Source organism: Dermacentor silvarum, chromosome 1 (genome assembly GCF_013339745.2).
Source record: "Dermacentor silvarum isolate Dsil-2018 chromosome 1, BIME_Dsil_1.4, whole genome shotgun sequence".
In the NCBI taxonomy this organism is placed as follows: domain Eukaryota; kingdom Metazoa; phylum Arthropoda; class Arachnida; order Ixodida; family Ixodidae; genus Dermacentor; species Dermacentor silvarum.
Genome location: NC_051154.1, coordinates 133343751 through 133364390, shown reverse-complemented (window position 1 = coordinate 133364390; position 20640 = coordinate 133343751). Strand labels below are relative to the sequence as shown.

Sequence of the window (20640 nt, the reverse complement as noted above, 5' to 3'; positions counted from 1 at the left end):
CGAGCGACAACGTTCCTGGCATGCCACAAACGCAGGCAGGCTAACCAAGGTTGGCACAGTGCCAAGAATGCTGCTGCTTGCTGACGGCGAACGCGTTGGAGGCTAGCCGCTAGATATCAATTGGCCAGCTACGCTGTGTCTTGAGCTTTGCGTGGCCTAGTGCAAGCTTTCGCCTTTTTTTTCTCCTGGCTCAGTGCGCCGTGGAGAGAAGAGAGGCGGGGGTCGGGAAGGCAGGGAGCTGGCGAGGAGGAGACCGCTCCTCCTACTTTGGGTTGCCATGGCTACAGCACAGCAGTTTGTTGGCACGCACCACAAGTTACGGCTGGCTTAAACAGCTTTGCTGTTAAAAGAGGATATTGCATGTAACCTTTAACAGGTTCTATGCGACATTTTACAAACTCCACTCTAACAGCTGCTGTTAAACTGTCCCCAGCTTTTTCTTAATATCAATGTGCATAAATTCTTAAATTTGCGATCACGTTCAACTGTGAACACATTTACTACCGATTTATTTATCTACTAGTTGATCTTTCTGCACAGTTAGATGCCCCAACATATTGTCACGCTGCTGTGTAACTCGCTCGGCGAGCTTCGTCTGCCCCCGGAGAAATATTCACGCTGCACGGCGCAGCCGAAGGAAGAAGAAGTAGAAGGGTGCGCGCGGAGCTGGCCGCTGCCTGTTGGGCTTGGATGACCGTCCTGTCCCTTGTGCTATGCTAACAATCCATAATTCTTGTAAATAAATCCATCCCATCTGTTACAATTTGGTGGAAGTGCTGGGTACATCACACTGGACGACCGAGCTCTACTACCCCTTCGACGCAGCAAATGGTTGGCCGGGCTACTACCGGGAGACGTCGACATGAGCGATTCGGACGGAGGCGACGTTCGCGAAGAAATCGTGGCAGAAAGCATTCACCCGAGGCAAGCCGGTTACTGGATACCTCATCGAGAAGCACGCACATTCTCAGGCAAAGCGAATGAGGACGTCGAGGACTGGTTGAGACACTACGAGAGGGTGAGCTTTGCCACCCTCTCGATGCCGCTCGGTCACCTGCACGTGGCTCACCTTTCATTATTTTTGAAGATTTATTGTATAAGAAGAATTATTCTGCTGAAGGCGCTCCACTTCTGCTCGTGGTTCCCCAGACATTGAGGCCTATGATACTTCACGCCATGCACGATGACATCACATCAGGCCACCTTGGCTTTGCTCGGACACTTCACCGACTGCGCCAGCGTTTCTATTGGCCCAAGCTCTGGAAGATGGTGAAGCAGTACGTTTCCAGCTGTGCCATTTGCCAACGCCAGAAGCAGCCAACGACGCCTCCTGCGGGTGTCTTGCAGCCAGTTAAACCGCCGACCGTGCCATTTGAAAAAGTTGGTGTCGACTTGCTAGGTCCCTTTCCCAAGTCTACTTGCGGTCGTCGCTGGATTATTGTTTGTGTGGACTATTTGACCCGGTAAACTGAGACGGCGGCGCTCCTTCGGCTACACCAGCAGACGTTTCATCGTTCCTGCTGTACTCCGTCATTCTCCGCCATGGTGCTCCACGCGTTGTGATTAGTGATCGTGGACGGCAGTTTACTGTGGATGTTGTTGAAGAACTACTACATCTGTGTGAATCTGATTACCGGCATTCGACCCCTTACCATCCGCAAACAAACAGACTCACTGAGCGCACGAATCGTACGCTGACCAACATGCTCGCCATGTATGTCTCCACCGATCACAAAAACTGGGATTCAATCTTACAATTTGTTACGTACGCTTAAAATACTGCCAAGCACGAAGTCACCGGCTATGCGCCTTTCTTTCTTCTCTATGCTCGCAACCCCCAAAGCTTTATCGACACCATCCTTCCCTGGTCCCCACATGATGACTACTCATTAGGCCAGACTGTATGCCGTGCCGAAGAAGCGCGTCGACTGGCCCGCCTCAGGACTCTCTCCTCTCAAGATCGTGCCAAGACTCGTTATGACGCTCGACATGTGCTCGTCACATATGCTCCTGGGGACTTTGGCTTTGGACACCTATGTGGAAAAAGGGGCTGTGCACGAAGTTTCTGTCTCGATACACTGGCCCATACATCATACTGAAACGACTGAGTGATGTGACCTACGTCATCGCAAGAGTGACTTCGCACAACCGGCGGTCACGTAACACACAAGTCGTGCATGTCGCCCGACTCAAACTGTGCCACCATCGGGCTCGCTCGGAGAACTTCGTCTGCCCCCGGAGACATTGTCACGCTGCTGTGTAACTCGCTTGGCGAGCTTCGTCTGCCCCCGGAGAAATTGTCACGCTGCACGGTGCAGCCGAAGGAAGAAGTAGAAGGGTGCGCGAGGAGCTGGCCGCTGCCTGTTGGGCTTGGATGACTGTCCTGTCCCTTGTGCTATGCTAACCATCCATAATTATTGTAAATAAATCCATCCCATCTGTTACAATATGTATATACTAGGGGAATGCAAATATTCAGAATATTGAATATGAATAGTTTTTGTGATTTTTGTATACAATTCAAGAATATTACATTTGAAATTTTTGAATGTTAATTTATGGCACAATATACAGGATAAAGATGGTTAATACACTCTTACAGATAGAAATAACTCTGCAAGGCCACTTCATATGTCTGCTGTTGATCAGCCAGAAACACAAAGTCACTGTGCAACTGCCATTCTGAAGGACTATGCTTCGGAAAGCACTGTTGCATCACAGAAGCACTGCTTTCTTAGTGAACACGTGGACCATTCTTTTTTTTATCATGCCTTTTATATCTTGGAGTCATCTAGTCAAAGACGTTTCCACTTCAGGCTGGCAGCAGATTTGTTACCTCAATTTATGTGAAATACTGTTTTGTCTCCTTGGCCGACCTTAGAATGCTCACTTTTCCTGTGATGTGTTCTTTATTTTTTTTCCCTTCTCTTTAAAACTGAGGAAATATACATTGTTTGATTTCACATTTAAAGCCAGTTTTTATTATTTCCATTTGAGTTGAATAGACAATTGAACTATTTAAACACCCCTAGTATATACCACACATTCTTGTGATGCTTGAGCATGTCATGCATATAACTCTGTGCATTTGAATCCCACCCATTTTATTTTTTTGCAGTAATTTAGATTACTCTATATACTCTATAGTTCTTCGGCAACCTCCATGGCATTCTTACCCAAAGAGATGTGCTATGACCCAAGTTTTCATTCTTGCTCTAAACTTGCTTGTGGTTGACATTGTGCAGTCATAAGTCCTGCATAACTTTCATATGTACCATACCACCTGTGCAATTCAGTTAATTGTCCTAAACTGTGGCAAAAAGCATTGCACAATAGTGACATAATGACAACAGTAAGGATTAGGCTTGACTTTTTATGTTTACAAAATGCAATATAGCAGTAGGTCAAGTAGAGTGACAGACACAAATAGTAATTTCACACAATTATTACCTTGATTGTAACTAGCTTGAAACAGAAGAGTGCAGATATGTTCTTTTATGCCTCACATGCTATAACACTTTATGATTTTAAAAATTCCTGAGTATCATTTCCTAAATCTCTTTGTATTTATTGCTGTGCCAAATTGTGCTGGGATAAAGCCATTTTTCATTTGTAATTGCATATATGAAATACAAGTATTGCTTAATGTGTTTTTCAGTTTTAGCTGAAGAACACTGAACCTGAACCATAGTCAGGGCCTCTACTTGAGATTCTAACCACTTCGTCTTTTTTTTATTAACTTCAAAATAAACATCTCTATATGTATATTCATACACAACAATGAGCTATATGTGAATGACATAAAATGTGTGAATGAGAAGGCATAGAAGTATGTATCAGGAGAGGTACTTACTTTCGTAACTAAATATTGAATAAACAATTGCCAAACGTGACTTGTTGCTGAAGCTGCCTTGGAGCCGTATGTAGAAGCCAATGGTGGCTGAAATTATGTACTCCTGGCCTTGTGGTGCCTTGTGGCTTTGCTGGCCCGTTAGAGATTCAAGCAGTAACGAGACAGACGTGAGACCCTGCCGAATCTCCAGGCTTGAATCTGGGCCTGCAGTTGAAAATTGCTCTGTCAGGTAAGAGGTGCAAATGTTTCACTGCTCACAATGAGAACAGCTTATAGAATTGTGTCCACAGAGCTGTGGTTGCAGCAAATTATAGCAGCCAGTTGTGTGTGCTAGTCGAGAGACTTTTTTTTTTTAGGATAAAAAAAAAACATCACAAAGTTGACATATTTGTCTTTCACTTACTTTGGAGCATAATACAAGCACATGACCTTCTAACCCTTTGACTGCTGGTTTCTTTTTCTGACGGCTCCTCAGCTTCCCCACCAGGTTTTTATTGCTTGTTGGTTCAGTGGACATTTCATGCTACATAGAAGCTAGTTCTTAGTCATCGCTTTCTGCCATTCAGTATTCAGTATTTATATAAACAGTTCATAAATTTTTTCATCTGTCATAGTCCAAACGAACAGAGCTGCCACACTGGCCATGGCCATGGCTACCGTGCTGATCCTCAGCTCCTGCTATTTTTTTTTCATGTTGGTTCAGCAGACATTTCATGCTGCATAGAAACTCGTCCTTAGTCATTGCTTTCATGTGATTCAGAATTCATCAGCAATTCATTAGTTCCTTTGCTTGTCAACGTACAGACGAGCCTGCCACACTGGTTCACCATGGCTCCCCTTCTGAGACAGACAGAGCACTCAGGCATTTTCTCCACCAGTTGTCAGAAATTTAACTTTGAAGTTTAGATGACCTCACCATAGATAACGTAACAGGTAGACAATTTTCTTTTTTGCGTGAGTTACTTCTGGAGAGGTAGGGAGTTGCTGAAAACACAAAACAAGTATACTCAGGGGTGGCAGGGGTTGTGCAAGGGTTGTGGCCTGAGCTATCTCGGGAGTAGCAATGAAAGGATTAATGATTGAAGGTAATGAATGAAATACTATAATAAAGAAGAAACTATAAATGTGCCTTTGATTTCTCATTGTTTCATTTATGCAGTAGTTTCCCTAGAACGGCGATAATTCTTGCACAAAACTGCCATTTTTATGCAACAGTGACATTTCTTTGAGATAATCTAAATTGGTCAGCTGCTAGGGCATCTGCATGGAATGTGTGCAGTGTTTCAGTTTCTAGTAATGAGACTTACCCATTTCTTCAAATTGGGCCACTCGCACAGAAATGTGCGTTTCATAGGCAAAGGTGGTCCCAGGACGAAGAAGCCAAATACAGTCAAAGTTGCGTGTATATCCAGGATTTGCCATGTTCATCATGGTAATTGCGCCACCAAGGTCTTCCACAACACCACCGCAGTCTGAAACAAGCAGGATCGTCTTTTACACTCTAGACAAGTTGAGGAGCAGTTTAAAATATACTGTGTATTTGTTTAAACAGAACTGGTTTCGGATTTAAAAACATTTCTCTCTGTTCATTAGTGATTTCTCAAGTTCTGAATAAATTGTTTAATGGTTCCCTGCTGAAAATTTCTATGCATTTTGTGAATTGTTTGCTCCCTGCACTGTTGTGTAATTTAGACAAAATCTGGGCTCATGTTCAAGTGCATGTATGGCAAAATTTGCCATATTAATACCTTTGGTTGGAAAATACCTTTCTTGCTCATGCGCAGAACATTTTTGCAAATGGTCAATTGTCTACGAGATGGACTGCAGGATGCTTTGTATTCCACATTTCATAATGCTTAGCCGAGCTTTATACATGATTATTTTAGATGCAGCTGGCAAAGTTGTCAAGAGATTGGCACTAGACATTTTAGATATCTTCCGAAAATTCCTCAAAATGACATATAATATGATTGAATAAGAAGAAAGGGAAACAAGGGGCCGATGATTGGCAAGACATGTCCATCTGATCAAGGTGTCTAGCTGTTCAAAATATGATGATGATGTTCCTTTTTTCTTGCTACTCAAGGGGATAGGCCAAGAATCAGGTGGCAGGAGTTAGCTTCAGAGAATTCTCATTTGAAGAGGAGAAATACGAATTAAGGCAAGAGCAAAATATAATAGTGAGCGAGTGAGCAGTCAGGCCAACTGAATAAAGATTGATAAAGAGGTAAAAATCAAGGAGACAATAAAAGAAACGTTACTAATATGTACGTAAGTTGTATACGATGGCTTTACACTTTGTCTGTTCTTTCCATGCACTTAAAGTCTCACAATGGTACGACTTTTGCCACAGTATTGCTGCTATAAGTTTTTAATCTTTGTTTTTTTTGCGCTAAGTTAGCAATATCTGTATGACAAAACATGTGGCAAATGGTATTCTGGCAAACAGAAAGAGATGAAATCTGCACATTTTACCGCACAGATTGGAAACTTATTTACGCCTAATGTCCATCTTCGTCGCTCTCAGACAGCTCTTTATCGCTATGGGCCACGACATGTCAATCATTGTCTACGCGCTCACTGCATTTAATATACCACTTTTATTGGAACGACTCCGCAGTCATCATAGACGGGATGGTGGCCCATGCCTAGACTACCACTTTGCCAGTTCTTCCTGCGACACATGCAAGACAGCGACATGCTGAAAACATGTGACACGGCTCTGTTTCGGCTAGCTTAACATGTAAATTAACTTCTCTTTGAATTGGCTTTCTTAAAAAAAAAAAAGTGTCGCGTCGTCATCACCAACCTAGGCGAACACTTCAAATTTCGATCACTATTTTCTGATTATAATGGCGATGACGATAGCTCTGATGGCTGTTGCCAATGCCGCCATCATGGTTTTGGTTTTGTATTCTATCATAATCGGTTGAATACATAATCATTCATTGTAAGCTGCTGTTTTCACCCGAATCTCTGCCTAGGGCAGGTCAAACATCTGTGTTTTTGGCAGGATACAGTGTGTCTTTGACACATTCATTGTACCCTAGTATCTCCAAGACAGCGTGATTACAGACCCTGCCACCAGTGGGGTCACCATTGATTTCAAGTGCGTGCGTGCTGACTAGTCAAGTTCAATTTCCCCAACCGGCACCCAGCCGGGACCTTCAGTTCGTATTGAACTAAACGAAAAATCAAATTAACCAGAGTTGAATTTAAGAATCTCTACTGTATGTCCTGGAGGAGTTTTCAGGGTAATAAAATGAAATAAACATACCTGTTGAAGGCTTGTTAAACCAGTACTTTTCAGGATCTGGAAAAATCACGTGACAGTTAAAGGCAAGTTTTGATGTGGAATCTTTCATGCCTGCATAGCCATGCAGTTGGCGTACTAGATTTTTTAGACACATAATATAAAGAATTTCTTAGACACATAGCACTAGACACGTATAAATTTATTAGTGAAGCCCGCTGGCTTTGTGGTTCACATTGATTACAATAACAAAAACACTCGGCACTGATGCACAGCACTGGAATGTACTTGCCAGCCTTCCAAGGCACGCATGGTTACCGACACAACAACACATTTATCAGTTACCTCAATATGCTTTGTCAGAGCTTACGATGTAAAGTTCCACCCAGTTTGCCGACAGCACATCAACACCTGTATGCAGATGCAACTGTACGATTTAGATATCCATGTGTAGAATCCACCAGTATGATTTGTGCAATTAGAGCAATGATTAATTTGATAACCTTTTCATCACTAATTTTATATCTTTAGAATACCTCCGGAACATAGGATGCAGTGTTTGCAGCATGATGTCTTTTGTGTAGCTCTTTCATGCTTCAAAAACCTGCAGTAACTAAACAAACCAATCAGAAAGGCAGACAAGGAAAAAAAAAAAAAAAAATATGCTACTAGTAAGAAAAAAAAAATTTACCAAAGGCAACCCACAACTTAAAATTGAAAAGTTAGCTAATTAAATTAGACAATGCATAAAATATTTCGGGGGGCTACTCTTCATGGCTGCTAACAACATACAATTGGTTTCAACTGCTGTATTGTTACGTATACGACGGCAGAACGATCGACCGCCGGTAGTCGAGGAACGGACGACCAGCACCGAGGCCCGGAAGACGATCCTCTTTTTGTGAAACGCGATTTTTGCGCGTTTCCTGACCAATCACATCGGCGCAAACATAAAAAAAATTTGCGTAGCTTGCACCGGACATGCAATGCTAAAGAGACAGCGGAGCTGATGGGCACCTAGCTAGTCCTGGCTTTTAGGCTAGGCTAAGCACTACCAAGTAATCCCTAGCATATTCCGGAATTTATTGATTATTGATTAATTAGCTATTGATTGGCTATCGATGACGGACTAAGCTTAAGTAGTTCCAACCATGCTTAGCTAAACTTAGCCAGGCTCAGCTTCGCTAGTTTACAGGGGTATGTGCCATTGCGCTTGGACCCTTTCTGCAGTACCGCCACGATCGGCCCACATTTTTTTCCGACGCGCCACGGACTAACGGCCGGCAACTCCGCTGTTAAAAAGAAAAACGAGTGTCGGCGAGCGTGGCAATCTTATCTGAAGATGCAAGCGTGAACAAAAGGGGAGGACTACAAGCACCGCTGCCTGGAAGACAGTCCTCTTTATTTTTGTGAAACGCGCTTTTTGTGCGTTTCCTGGCCAATCGCATCGGCGCAAACATAAAAAATGTCACAGTTTCGCCCTAAGGGCGAAGCAATGAATGCGATAGCAACACAGCAATGTCATACGAAGTAAGGTGAGCGGCTTTGGTAGCAATATGAATTGTAGTAAACATGAGCTGATTAAGTAAGCAGGTGTGCTGCGGCGTAAGTAGACCGACATGAAGAGAGACTCGATGACCACGAGAAGGCGCGTGTGAAACGGCGGTGTTGATGAGAAGCGCTTCCCGTGGGCAGCGCATGCGAAGGGACACACCTGTAGCGCTGCACTGCCGATCCGGGCAGCATTGCATGTGTAGCGTGCGTTGGAAAATGTGGCCCGACTATTACTAACTGAATGAACAAGCGTGGTGTGAGCGCGCACAAACAAACATGAATAGATCACACTGATTGACTGCAGACAACGACTGTCAAAACGCTGGCAGCAAGCGCATACGCCGCAGCAACGGGCGAAGGTACGTGCGGTCTATCGCTTCAACGGAAACTGAGCGGCGAATGCACGGCGCATAAAGGTCAGAGCCGTGTGGAGATAAGCGACGGTGCGAGCGAGCGACGAGCGCGGTTGTTGGCAGAGTAGAAGTGCACCGTGAACAAAAGGGAAGCACTGCAGACGTAATAGTATCACTTGCTTCAATTTACTTCGTGAAAGCTTGAATAAATGTTTTTATTATGGGTTGGCGAATGATTCTAATATACGAATCGAATTGTGAACGCTCGAATAATTCGACTCGCAAATCGAATATCTACTATTCGGTTTTTCAGATATTTGGTGAAAGACCCGGCTGCGACTTTACAATTCCTAGTAGGTACAACGGGTGCGTGCCACTGCGGGTCACGTGACTTCCGCTTAACACGTGTTGGCATGGCAATCGTGGAGCCAGCCCTAGCGCAGCGGGCGCGCGTACTCGATTGCCATGACAACACGTGTTAAGCGCAAGTCACATGACCCGCAGTGCCACGCCCCCGCTGTACTTACTAGCAATTGTAAAGTCGCAACCCGGCCGTGGTCGGTGTCTCGATGCATGCATCCTTTTCATGGTGCACTGTATTTGTCGGTACAAGGTTCGTCGAGGTTGATAGGACGGATGAAAAGATTTCCCGTACGCGATGCAGACGAAGGGAACGGCGACAAAAGCCTACAAACCACCTCGCCAACGAAAGCGGGTGTACGGGGTGGCACAACGTATACGTTGTTCACGGCCGCCATCTTTGCGAGACACCGTACAGCGGGCCTCTCGTTCCGGGCGCCGTTCGTAGGTATTTTTATTACGATATCAATTATATGGACACTCAAAGCGGATTTCTGCCGTCGGCGTCGCTGTCTCCGTGAGGTTCCGTATGACGTCAAACGGCGATAAAATCGACCACAGTATATGGCCCACTATTAAAGGCACACAACAGGCAAATATTAAGTCAGGCTAAATTGATAGATAGTGCTCGAGAATCTCTAAGGCGTCATTATTATCGCGAACAGAGCCTTAGTAATCGAGAAATGAGATAAATGCAGGACATGATTAGACACTCCCCCTAGACATTCAAGTACTTACTTGCCCGATGACGAAGGCACTCCTCATTTGAATTCTGTCACTAGTATTCGACCACTCGTTATATAAAAAAATTGTATTGCATTATAGGACGAAAGAAAATGCTATTTGCCCAGTTCTAATTAATTTTTAGAAAAATGAACTCATTTACATTACCCTGGACAACAAGGCGGGCGGTCGAAAGGTTTCGTTTTCGCTCGACTCTGCGCCGCTCGCGCTTTCGCGTTTTAGTAGTTTTATTGCTGCGCTGGTTTTGCTGGCTCGCGAAACTGGCACGAACTGCAGGAACCAGAGAATTCCACTTCTATGTGATGTCGCGGGATGCCCGAATGGTCCACGCTACTTGACTAACTTGAACAAAAGCCGCTGCAACGGCGAATCCACCGCTCTGTCTTGACTCGGTTTCCCCATGTCCGCGAGGTTGCGTTTTGTGTAAAAACCGTACCGCCTTCTGTCGGGCACCGTTTTACTCACGCAGCAAGGCACCGTTTTTACTGTAGTTTTTACGCAGCATTCTTCTTTCTTCTTTCTGGGATTTTACGTGCCAAAACAAGTTCTGATTATGAGGCAGGCCGTAGTGGAGGGCTCCGGATTAATTTTGACCACCTGGGGTTCTTTAACGTGCACTACAACGCAAGCACACGGGCGTTTTTGCATTTCGCCTCCATCGAAATGCGGCCGCCGCGGCCGGGATTCGATCCCGCGATCTCGTGCTCAGCAGCGCAACGGTATTAGTAAAGCCCCTCCATACGCGTTTTCGCCACAAAAGCGGCAAAAGCGGCGGTCGCGCGTGGATGGAGGGGCTTTAGGTATTAGGAGTCAACCGGTTCCTTTCGAGTGGAGAGAGCAACAGAGCGACGCCGCTACACCCTACGCAGCAAAGCGCGGTGATGGCGTATGCAACGTCGTCCCGGTTGGGTGGCGGGAGACTTCGTATTTGCCTTTAGTGCCCCTTTAAATCATCAGTTTCTGACTATTACGACGTATTCTCGACATGGAGATGTATCATTTGATACCATTCTCATGTTCATACGACATCCACACGTTACGTAACGGTCCGTAAGCTGAAAACCTCTGGTATTCAGGTCAACATAACTTCACTATTTCTTCAGCCTAAGAAGGGGAAAAAGAAAAAAAAAAAAAAAAAAGAAACACGCTTGATTCTATTCAAAAGACGTTCTATGGACATTTTGTTTTATGATTTAACAGGTAATTTAGGTTAATTACTAACTTCCTAGTTACATTGGATATGAATAATGCTCAATTATTGAGGGGTAGAATATCAAAGAGACCAAAAATGAGCGATGTGAGTCTTCCAAAATAAGAAAAGGCGTGGAACTCCAATTACAACTTAAACAATTACATTTACGAATTCCAAGAATACTAAAGATTTATTCGTAAATTCGTAAATTTGGGGTAATCGTAAAACACAAAGATTCGCTAAATGGATAAAAAGTTTGTTCTTTACGCAGATTTTTCCATTCATTAAGTTTCTCAAAAGTTGCATTACGCGCCTGTACATTTCAAGCGCAACCAGTCACTCCTCAGTTGCTGTGTGGCTGTTACCAAATCGCCCCAGGACTTCGATCGCATTCGTCCTCTGTATACGCTTTGGCGCAATACATCAGAACGTTTTTACTTCGCTCCGCACCATTTTAAACGCTTTGCAGAACGAACTTCATCGCTGATTCTGGTCATAATTTTATAACTGCACCTGTCAATTTTCCGGTACATGCTATCGCGCAAGAGGCGTCTGAAGGTTTAGATGCTGTGGTGAAGGGCTTGGGAAGGACAGCCCTCCTCTTCTGCCGCTCTCTCCTAAATGTCCTCTCTGCCTTCAAGTGCATCATTAGCGAATAGCGATAAAGCGAATAGTTTTCTAAAATCATTCGGCTATTCGCTTCCATTACAATCATTCTATCACAAACAGTTTCAAAGAAAAAAAAAAATTCCTGGCCATCGTGAGCACTGTTTCGCTAGAAACTATAAATGAAAATCTTCTACAGATGTGGGTGGGAATCTGATGAGCGGAGCTGGATACATACTCTGTGAGTTGACAATAACAAATGAAATGTTTCCCGATGTTTTCAGTACTGATGGATGTGTAACAAATATATCAGTCACCGAATTTATTAATTTTTTAAATACCTCTCGTATCTTAAATGAGACATTACATCTGGTTCAAGTGACGCTGCACAGCTCCGCTCGGGGCACACTGGCGTATCGTGGCTGTTTACAATGTTAGTAAGTAATCCCAATTATCTAATAATTATAAAGCTCACTGTGACCTACGACTAGTGTTCGTTTAGTTTTCAACGGTCACATTTTTCCGTTTTAGAAGGCCAAGCAGGTCGAACGCTCGCACTCACAGTTGACGAACGTGTACTTTGCTCGAAAGCCCAAGGCGGGGTACTCGTCGTTGGCGCGGAAGCGCAGCACCATGACGGGCCCGTCAGAAGTCGCGATGGGTGGCCGAAAGGTGTTGCCGTTGTACACGTCCACGCGCGAACCGTTGCCGTCGAGCAGCTCGACGTAGGACCATGGTGAGAGCTGGAAGTCCGTGAAGACGAGCTGGACGAATCCACGGCTATCCAAGTTGCGCAACGTGTGCTCTACGCCGTAGTCGCTCGGGTAGCCCACCGGAAAGTGCGGCGACTCCAGGAAACCTGACGCGCCGCCTTTGTGCTGGTAGTCCACTTGTCCAACGTGTACGTAGAAGTTACCTGCGGCAGTGAGCGAAGAACGTTCGTGTTGGCAACCTTTGATCATAGCCTGTCGCACTGGCAGATCCAGAGGTGGGGCCCTGCCCCCATTTTCTGTATGCTTTGACGAGGGCCGGAGGCTACCCTGGATCCGCCTCGTCAGCACAATTAAGGACCGTGGCGAACTTATACACTTATATGAACCCGAGCCATCCCAACACCTTCTAAGGTAACAGGAGGCGCAAGACCGAGAACCTGCAATTTCAACGGGTGCACAGAAGACGCTTTTAGCGCGATAAGTTTCTTTCTTTATATACATACAGACCACAGTTTTCAATAGGAGCGCCCTCCTTGAATCATATGTAGCAGTCGGAGCCCATAGCTAGGGCTTCTGTATAAGAGGGGTTGGTCAGCCACGGCCAAATGTGGCGTTGCATTTGTATGCACGTAAGGCGTTGGCGATTACTATGTTGGGGCTACGACGCCACTGTAGTGTAGGGCCATGGATGACTGTAGGCTGTGTGTTGAGGCACTTATTGAGATCCCAGCTCTGCGAGGCTTTGTAGAATGAGGACTCTCGTCCTAATATACTCTACGCTTTCAGAGCACCAGGAGTGCCACAGGAGCTGTAGCAACATAACGTGACCGACTTGCGTGCAGTGGTCTCGCTACTTTTGATACAGGCATAGTCCCTTAAAAGCATAGTCCCTTAAGGGACTATGATACAGGCTATGTAGTGCGTGTCGCGTTCAGAGTGAACACCTAATTCGTAGCGTCTGTAGCTCATATTAGACATGAAGACTTGTCCGGCAAAATGGCCGAAACGCGCGAATGTTGCAGGGAAGACTTTAATTGTGATTGTTAAACACACCACAGCATACAGATGATGACTATTTCGGCAACACATCACTCGCGGCAGCGGACGTCAGGTCCTGCGTGATATAATCACTAATGAATTGTATAATCAGTTATGATTCGCTAATTATATTTAATTCACTGCTTTAGAATGCTGTAATTGCACAATTGAAGCCAGATAAGACAAAAAACCTACATATTCGCTTTAGAAATCATCTGGCCTACTGGCAAGTCCGGTATGCACACTTTCTGAGTCAGCCAAAAGTGGGGATGGAAATCCTTATTATTTTTTGAGTACATATGAAAGATAAGATCATAATTGTCTGCCTCGCAGTTATAATTTCTCATCTATTAAGCGATGTTGTAGTTACCGCATTGCATGCTGTCACGTGCAGATAGGCAGTTTGGCAAGAGCTCGCAAGTATAATCTGCTTATTGGTAACGTGAAGTAACGTGAAATATTGAGGGGGGGGGGGGGTCGTTAGTTCTTGGACGTACTTATTTGGCGTCCGCGATCGCGCCATTAAGCTATAATAAACAACCAGGACAACTTACAGCAGCGTGACCTTTAAGGTACAACACAGTTTATGTCAAACCTTAATGATTGGAAAATGTTTAGCTGTCTTTAATCTAGTACTACATTCATTAATTGCCAAACTATAAGAACTGTTGTGTGTGCCGTTCCACAATAAATATTCGATATATACGCAAAATATATCCATGCTTTGTTCATGTAAAATGAACGACTAAATGTCCCGATATCTGAATTGGTCGGCCATTGCCTGGCCGTACGGTTGATGTACAGTACGAGACATACACATGCTCCCGAGTCTTCCCGTGATATACTCGTCGCTATGACTCCTTTGCGCCACATACAGCAAACAATCGTGATTCGCAACACCAAAGCCGCTAAGCCACCGCGGCGGGTTGTGTGTAGTGTGCACGCGCTTCCGACCTTTTTGAATAATTATTCGCAGCCAGTATTCGCAGCTCGTGAGGGCATGAATTTGTGCTAGCCGTCCACTATGCTCTTTCCGAGCGTGATCCGTAGCTTAGTGATGTTCCGCATTGTTGTCCTTCACTCGCTAAGTTCCGGTCGGTGAAGGTGCCCTAGCTGAATGGACGCTGCTCCACTTTGCAAGACAAAGACAGAGAGGGGAACGATGAAAACTAACAATGGGAACGACCTTTGGTTTCCGCCTAACTTTCAAAACAATCGCGAATCGTTTAGCGCCGGCATCCTCCGCTCCGCCGACATCGGAGCAACGTTACAAAACTGCAGAAGCGGCCGACGTCAATGGATCGGCGCGTGAATCTAATGCATAGATTTACACGTTGCACGGCTTTCAGCGCCGACGCCGTTATGCCAGCGCAACAGCAGACTTGCATATTGCATCAAGCACACACCGCCAAAGTGAAGTCGCCTGTCTGTCCCGTTCGTGGCGCCGCTTATAAAACACCTACGGCGGTACGCGATTCTACTCGCGCCGTTGCGTTTTGCAACCGTCCCCGCTGCCGCCGGAGCTGGATGTCGTGGCTTTTGATGCGGAATTTCCATAGCGCGCGTTTTTCTCGCCGCGCTTGAAGGCAAGAGTGTCGCGCGCCGTGTGCGCTCAGCCTTGAAGGTCGACTCACCGATCGCGGTGAATTCTATGCTGAAGGCGTCGGCGTACGAGTAGCTGTACAGGAAGTCTATGGAGACTAGCTTGGTCTTGGACTCGTACTTCTGGATCGTTTGGTTGGACCTGATGCCGCAGAATTCTTGGCCGGACTTCCCAACTGTTGGTTCTTTCACCCACACGTAGTCGCACCTGTGGAGGGGAAAAAAAAAATGAAATAATAAAAACGAGTGTACCGTTCTTTTAGTAGTTCAGCGCGAGTGGCTGAAGCCTCTTGACGAGAAGTAGGAGTATTTGCCATAGCAGGAAATAGAACGCGCCAGCGTTCGTGATGTCGCTCGCATATACGTCACGGATGTTTTGTTGCGCATCCAGGCGTGCGCGGACATGAGCGACGAGAGCCGTTGTGCTGAACGCGTCCAGATTGTCGCGCAGTTTGTATTCTTTACCCTCAAGGATATGTCCGCTGCGGCTTAGTCACAGGTCTACCCCGGCAGCTCAATATTGAGTATCCTTTCCCGCTCGATCTTCAGTGCACCTTACTCTGTGGGCTTCTAATTTTGCATAGCGCCTTTTGATTGGCTCGTATGTTTATAATACCTTTAACCTCGTCCATTTTAGAGCAGTGCCTTCAATTGTGTTTGATGTTTAGTAGATCTGTGAAGCTGTTTTCCATTAAGTATTACTTTGGAACGCTTCAATTTTTGTCCTGCATTGTCACTGTTGTTGAACAAACGCTGCATAAAATAATGATAATCATAAAATACAAAGGCAACGTAAACATTAATACAATTTCTTTTGCGCGACAGGCAAAGACTCTAGATCCAACGCTTGAGAGAGTGTAACCAATGCAGCAACTGGCTCGAAAGAACCTTCATAATTACCAGTGAGTGTACTTGCATATGCTACGTTTCATCAGCAGTAGACTTACAGGGAGCGCGTAAAGCTCATCCATGGCGACGCAACATTACGCGTTTTGCCATGGATAAGTAACTGCCGTAATTCATTATACAGGGTGTCCCATTTATCGTGCACCAAGGTTTAAAAATACGCAAATGCCACGTAGCTGGACAGAACCGAGGTAATGTTGTTTGCCGTCGCTTGGAGATACTCAGATTATTTTTTTTGCATTCCGCCTAATTACATAATTAGTCTTGATTAGCTAATCAGCTTCTCAAATATTTTAATTAGATGAAAAAGTGTCTACGAGAAAATTGTAGAGCAACACGAAAAACTCCCGATACAGCTTTCTGTTGCTCAATGCGTGCTACATAAAAGTGTTTTTCCGAGCGTGAAAAAATCCCGCGAATACACGCAAAATTGCCGCGCGACTCGCCGCTCGAGGCAATTTGCGTGCACGAGCGCCGATGGTACGACGACGGCATGACGAAGCTAGAATGACGACGATGGAACGCGACCTCAGCGGCATCACGACCACGGTACATACCAAGTGGCCCAAGCTTAGACAACTTTGGTCGGCGTAAAATAGATAGACTCAAGATGCCTGAGTTAGGCAAAGAATGCTAACGGCATTAAAAAACTCAGGTGACCCCAAGTCGCGCACCACAGGATGTCATCCACAACACGCGCAGCGTGCTGTGGATGACATCCTGTGGTCATGTGTCCTGGTCATGTGTCCTGCGTATGCAAGGGATGCACGACTGACTTGTGATGTGCATTATGTAAATTAAGTCTGAGTGTGTGTACTATAGGAGGAGCAGAGCTTTATTTTGTCACGATTTCTGTGGGCAACTTAGACTAATCTTGATTATCGTACATTACACAATGTGTAACGTTTAATTGCCTTTCGCGAATGAACATTATCGTTATTTTTGCTCTGGAAGAGCCATGGAAGCCAAATATAGTTGCTGGTTTTTCATACGACATCGCCATGGCCTGGCATTATCGAGATAATACGCGAGGACTGACTGAACTGCACGGCGTTCCATTGTTAATGTAACACGAGACGCGTTGCGAGCCGCTTTCGCTTGCACTGTGGGAGGTAGGTGCACGTGACTGCCATGCGACATTTAACCCTTGCTTATGATAAAAACTTGTTCAATGCAGACACTTTTGTGTGTATGGCACTTTCTCCCTTTAGCATCGTTACGGAAGGTGTTACAACACGGGCATGCGTCAGACAGGGCGCGGCTCGAACATCATTAAAGGAGTTGCGCTCATTAAACGAAACACAGTTCCGGTCATGAATTGACCGCGGACGGGGACAATTTTGCACGAAAGCTACAAGAGCGTAGAACGTGCACTGTTTCTTTTTCAACAAGGATCTTGTCGAAGAAAAATCAGTCTAAAAAAAAAAATAATAATAACCTTTTCAAAACCGTGCGTGCGCTGCCGACCTTGTTTGGGTAAGAAATCAGAGGACACCTGTGGTGATTATACTTGTCGACAAAGCAAATATTCCTTCCACTACAACGTTCGACAAGTTTCTCTTTTATTTCTTTTTTACCTCAGGGTGATACCGGGCCTCGCTCGGGACACTGTTTCAATAATAAACGTTTCTCTCTCTCTCTCTCTCTTCCTGAGTAAATGATTAGGTAAAAAAAAAAAAAAGAAGAAGAAGAAGAATGATAGAGTAGGCCAGCAGGTGAGAGTGGCCAAATAAAGGAAAGTTGGCTGGACGCGTCAAATTGTGGCACTCCGCAGCCGGCTCAATTTTGGCGGGGTTTACTATGGATGGTGTATCGATCGATGGAGAAGCAGGAAAAGTGCGGTGCGACTTGAAACGCGGCAGCGGAATTCAGCTTAGAACGAGGCAGAAAAGCAAAGGCACAAAGCCATCGGTCGACTGCCCGCTTTGGCCGCCCGGCTGGCTGGCCTGGGTAAATTGATGAAGGCCAGAAAGTGGCGCGCGCTCTCTACACTGGCGCGCCTTGTTGCCTGCTGACATCGCTTCTCTTTTTTGACGAAACTAGCCAAAGTCCGCACCAGGGCACTGAACCAGTAGCTGTCTACTCTTGTACTTGGAGAGCGAAGTGTCGGTGAAAAAAGGAGAGAGAGACTGAATCAAGTGGGAGAAATGCCTTTCACACCACCTCCCTTCTGAGAGCACTTTCTTTTCCTTGCGTGTTTTATGAAAAGAAATGAAAGTACATCGGTTTAAGAGGTGACAAAAAAAAAAAGAGAGAAAAAAAAAGTGAGTGGAAAATAATAGACAGAGAGAGAGAGAGCGGAGGGAGGGAGAGCATTCTGTAAGCGAAGCGGAGCTAAGCATGAAATATATTAAAAAGCAGCGAAAAAGCTTTTGTGCCTCGCTTTTTTTTCTCCCCCCTTTTCCTGCTTCAATGGGCGCCTGTCGACTTGGTAATCACGGTTTGAAACCTGCAGTTCCAGTGAGCGACGAAGACTTAATTATACCCCGTTCATTGCGACCGCATTAGCTTTTGATAGGATTCCATTTTCTTTTCTTTCGGATGGAACTTATTTTTGAACTGATTTTTCTGTGTTGTCAGTGGCTTAATTATTTTGAACTTCCACGCCACGTGTTTTGTACCTGCACTGAAATTGTGGCAGTTGTTTGAAAGCTACTACGCGTAACGTTGTCTTCGGTGCAGTCTGTGCCACACAAAAATAATAATAAATAAAGTAAGTAAACTAAAGAAAAATAAAGCTTCGATGATTCGCGCTACTGTGCGGCATAACAGCAGCGTCAGCGAGGTTGTAAATCCACGTCACCACTATAGGTATACTGTTGCTTTCTTCGGCTTCGCTGACGAGCTATACGCCAGCACTATATAGCCTTACCACAGTTCCTTCGTGCAGAGCAGGTCGGACTCACCGAACGTAAGGTTCAGCCCTGTTCTAGCGAGCAAAACTGTGGGCAACTCAGTGGTCACTGCCACAACTAATGACTTTTGACGGCGTACCTCGGTGTCATTCCTCGTGACGAACCGCTCCACCTGCACGCGCCGGAGAGAGGTACGCGGCGGCGACACCCAGACCAATGCTGTCGCATGAACAGCGCACGCTTTGCCAACGTCGTCGTATAGCTACACTAGCTTTGTAGCGCAGCTAGCAAAGTCTTTGCGCAGCACTGGCAGCACTGGCTGTCCGGCCGCTGTCTTCTGTCGAGCGCATTTGGCCACCTCGACGGACACTCCGGTGATATGCTGTCACTTGCGAGCCATTTGTTTTGTTCGGCGACTGTGTGCGATGCAGGAATATATTGACGCTGATCTAGGGCAATAAATGTTTGCCTTGGGCTCGTTGGTTCATTTCGTATAGTATATATAGGCTGAGGCGGCCGCACAAGCGGTGCACGCGTCCTGTTTTACGTGTGCCTTCTAGTTGACCAGAATATTATCCTATTGATTCGATTCGGTGCTCGACTTGAACAGTCGCTATGCGAATTGTTTTCGCATACTTCACATGATCAAGTTTGCCGCACCAAACGTGAAACTGAAACGAAAGTGCGACGAAAGGATAGTACGATGCATCGCTCAGTTTTTCAGGCTAAACCGCTGGATCATTAGCGCTCAAATATCGCACCGGCATGCAATATATATATATATATATATATATATATATATATATATATATATATATATATATATATATATATATATATATACGACTGTGTCGTAACAAAACTTGGTGCGCTATTTGAACGTCATTTATCCGTTGTCCCTCGATATTTGCCGCAAGGTATTACATGCACTCCAGCATGTGTTGGCTTACTTTGTGCGACGTTTACGAGAACTGCGGCCGCCACTTTTGGCGACGTCTGCTTACTCCAGACTTTTCATAGTCTTGTCCATATGTGCATCTCAACGCGATGGATTGCGCATGATGCAATGCGTCCTTCAGACCTGCGCGTCAACAAGACGGCGTTAGGTATAGGTTGAACGAATACTCATATGCGTTTAAGGAGCAGTTCTGGGTGAGCAAAAGCATTGCAGCCGATTTCTGGCGTACGACATTCATGTTTTCCTTGCTGAATCATTTACGCAAGCGCAGTGATTCCACTTATAGCTTACCTCGACGTCGTATTAATTATATAGTCCCCTATAGCCGATGTCGAAACGCAGCAACAGTACTGTGAAGGTTGTTTGAAAAAGCAGTCGGGGAATGTTGAGCAACCAAGCCGGCTGCGCAAACGCCTCGAGGGCTCTCGGTGTGTATGTGAATGCTTGAACATTTTTCGAGCGTCACTTGAGGATTTTTCTTATGCGCTTGAAATATTACTCAGTCCTTTGCTCTTAAATGGCCCGCAGATAATATTGCAAAATGCGTGGGAAAAGTAAACTATCTTGAAGTAACTGATCCTGACAATAACATTGTAAGTGAAAAGAGGCCGAGTCTGTAGCTTATGTTGCGCGAAACAGTTTGGCGGAAACTT

The 20640-nt window shown here is 45.3% G+C and overlaps 2 protein-coding genes across 2 annotated transcripts in view; both read right to left on the bottom strand.

The window, feature by feature from the left end:
• The window catches only part of LOC125939922 (uncharacterized), a 351427-nt gene that overhangs the window by 28422 nt on the left and 302365 nt on the right, over nucleotides 1-20640 (bottom strand). The window lies entirely within an intron of this gene.
• LOC119436056 (uncharacterized) overlaps nucleotides 1-20640 on the bottom strand; it is a 185916-nt gene that overhangs the window by 16564 nt on the left and 148712 nt on the right. Inside the window, exons 5-9 of the mRNA XM_037702799.2 lie at nucleotides 15301-15476; nucleotides 12478-12831; nucleotides 7131-7166; nucleotides 5161-5325; nucleotides 3854-4057 (exon numbers count right to left, since the gene is read on the bottom strand). Of these exons, the coding sequence (XP_037558727.1) occupies nucleotides 3854-4057; nucleotides 5161-5325; nucleotides 7131-7166; nucleotides 12478-12831; nucleotides 15301-15476 (935 nt within the window). The remainder of the gene's footprint in view (nucleotides 1-3853; nucleotides 4058-5160; nucleotides 5326-7130; nucleotides 7167-12477; nucleotides 12832-15300; nucleotides 15477-20640) is intronic.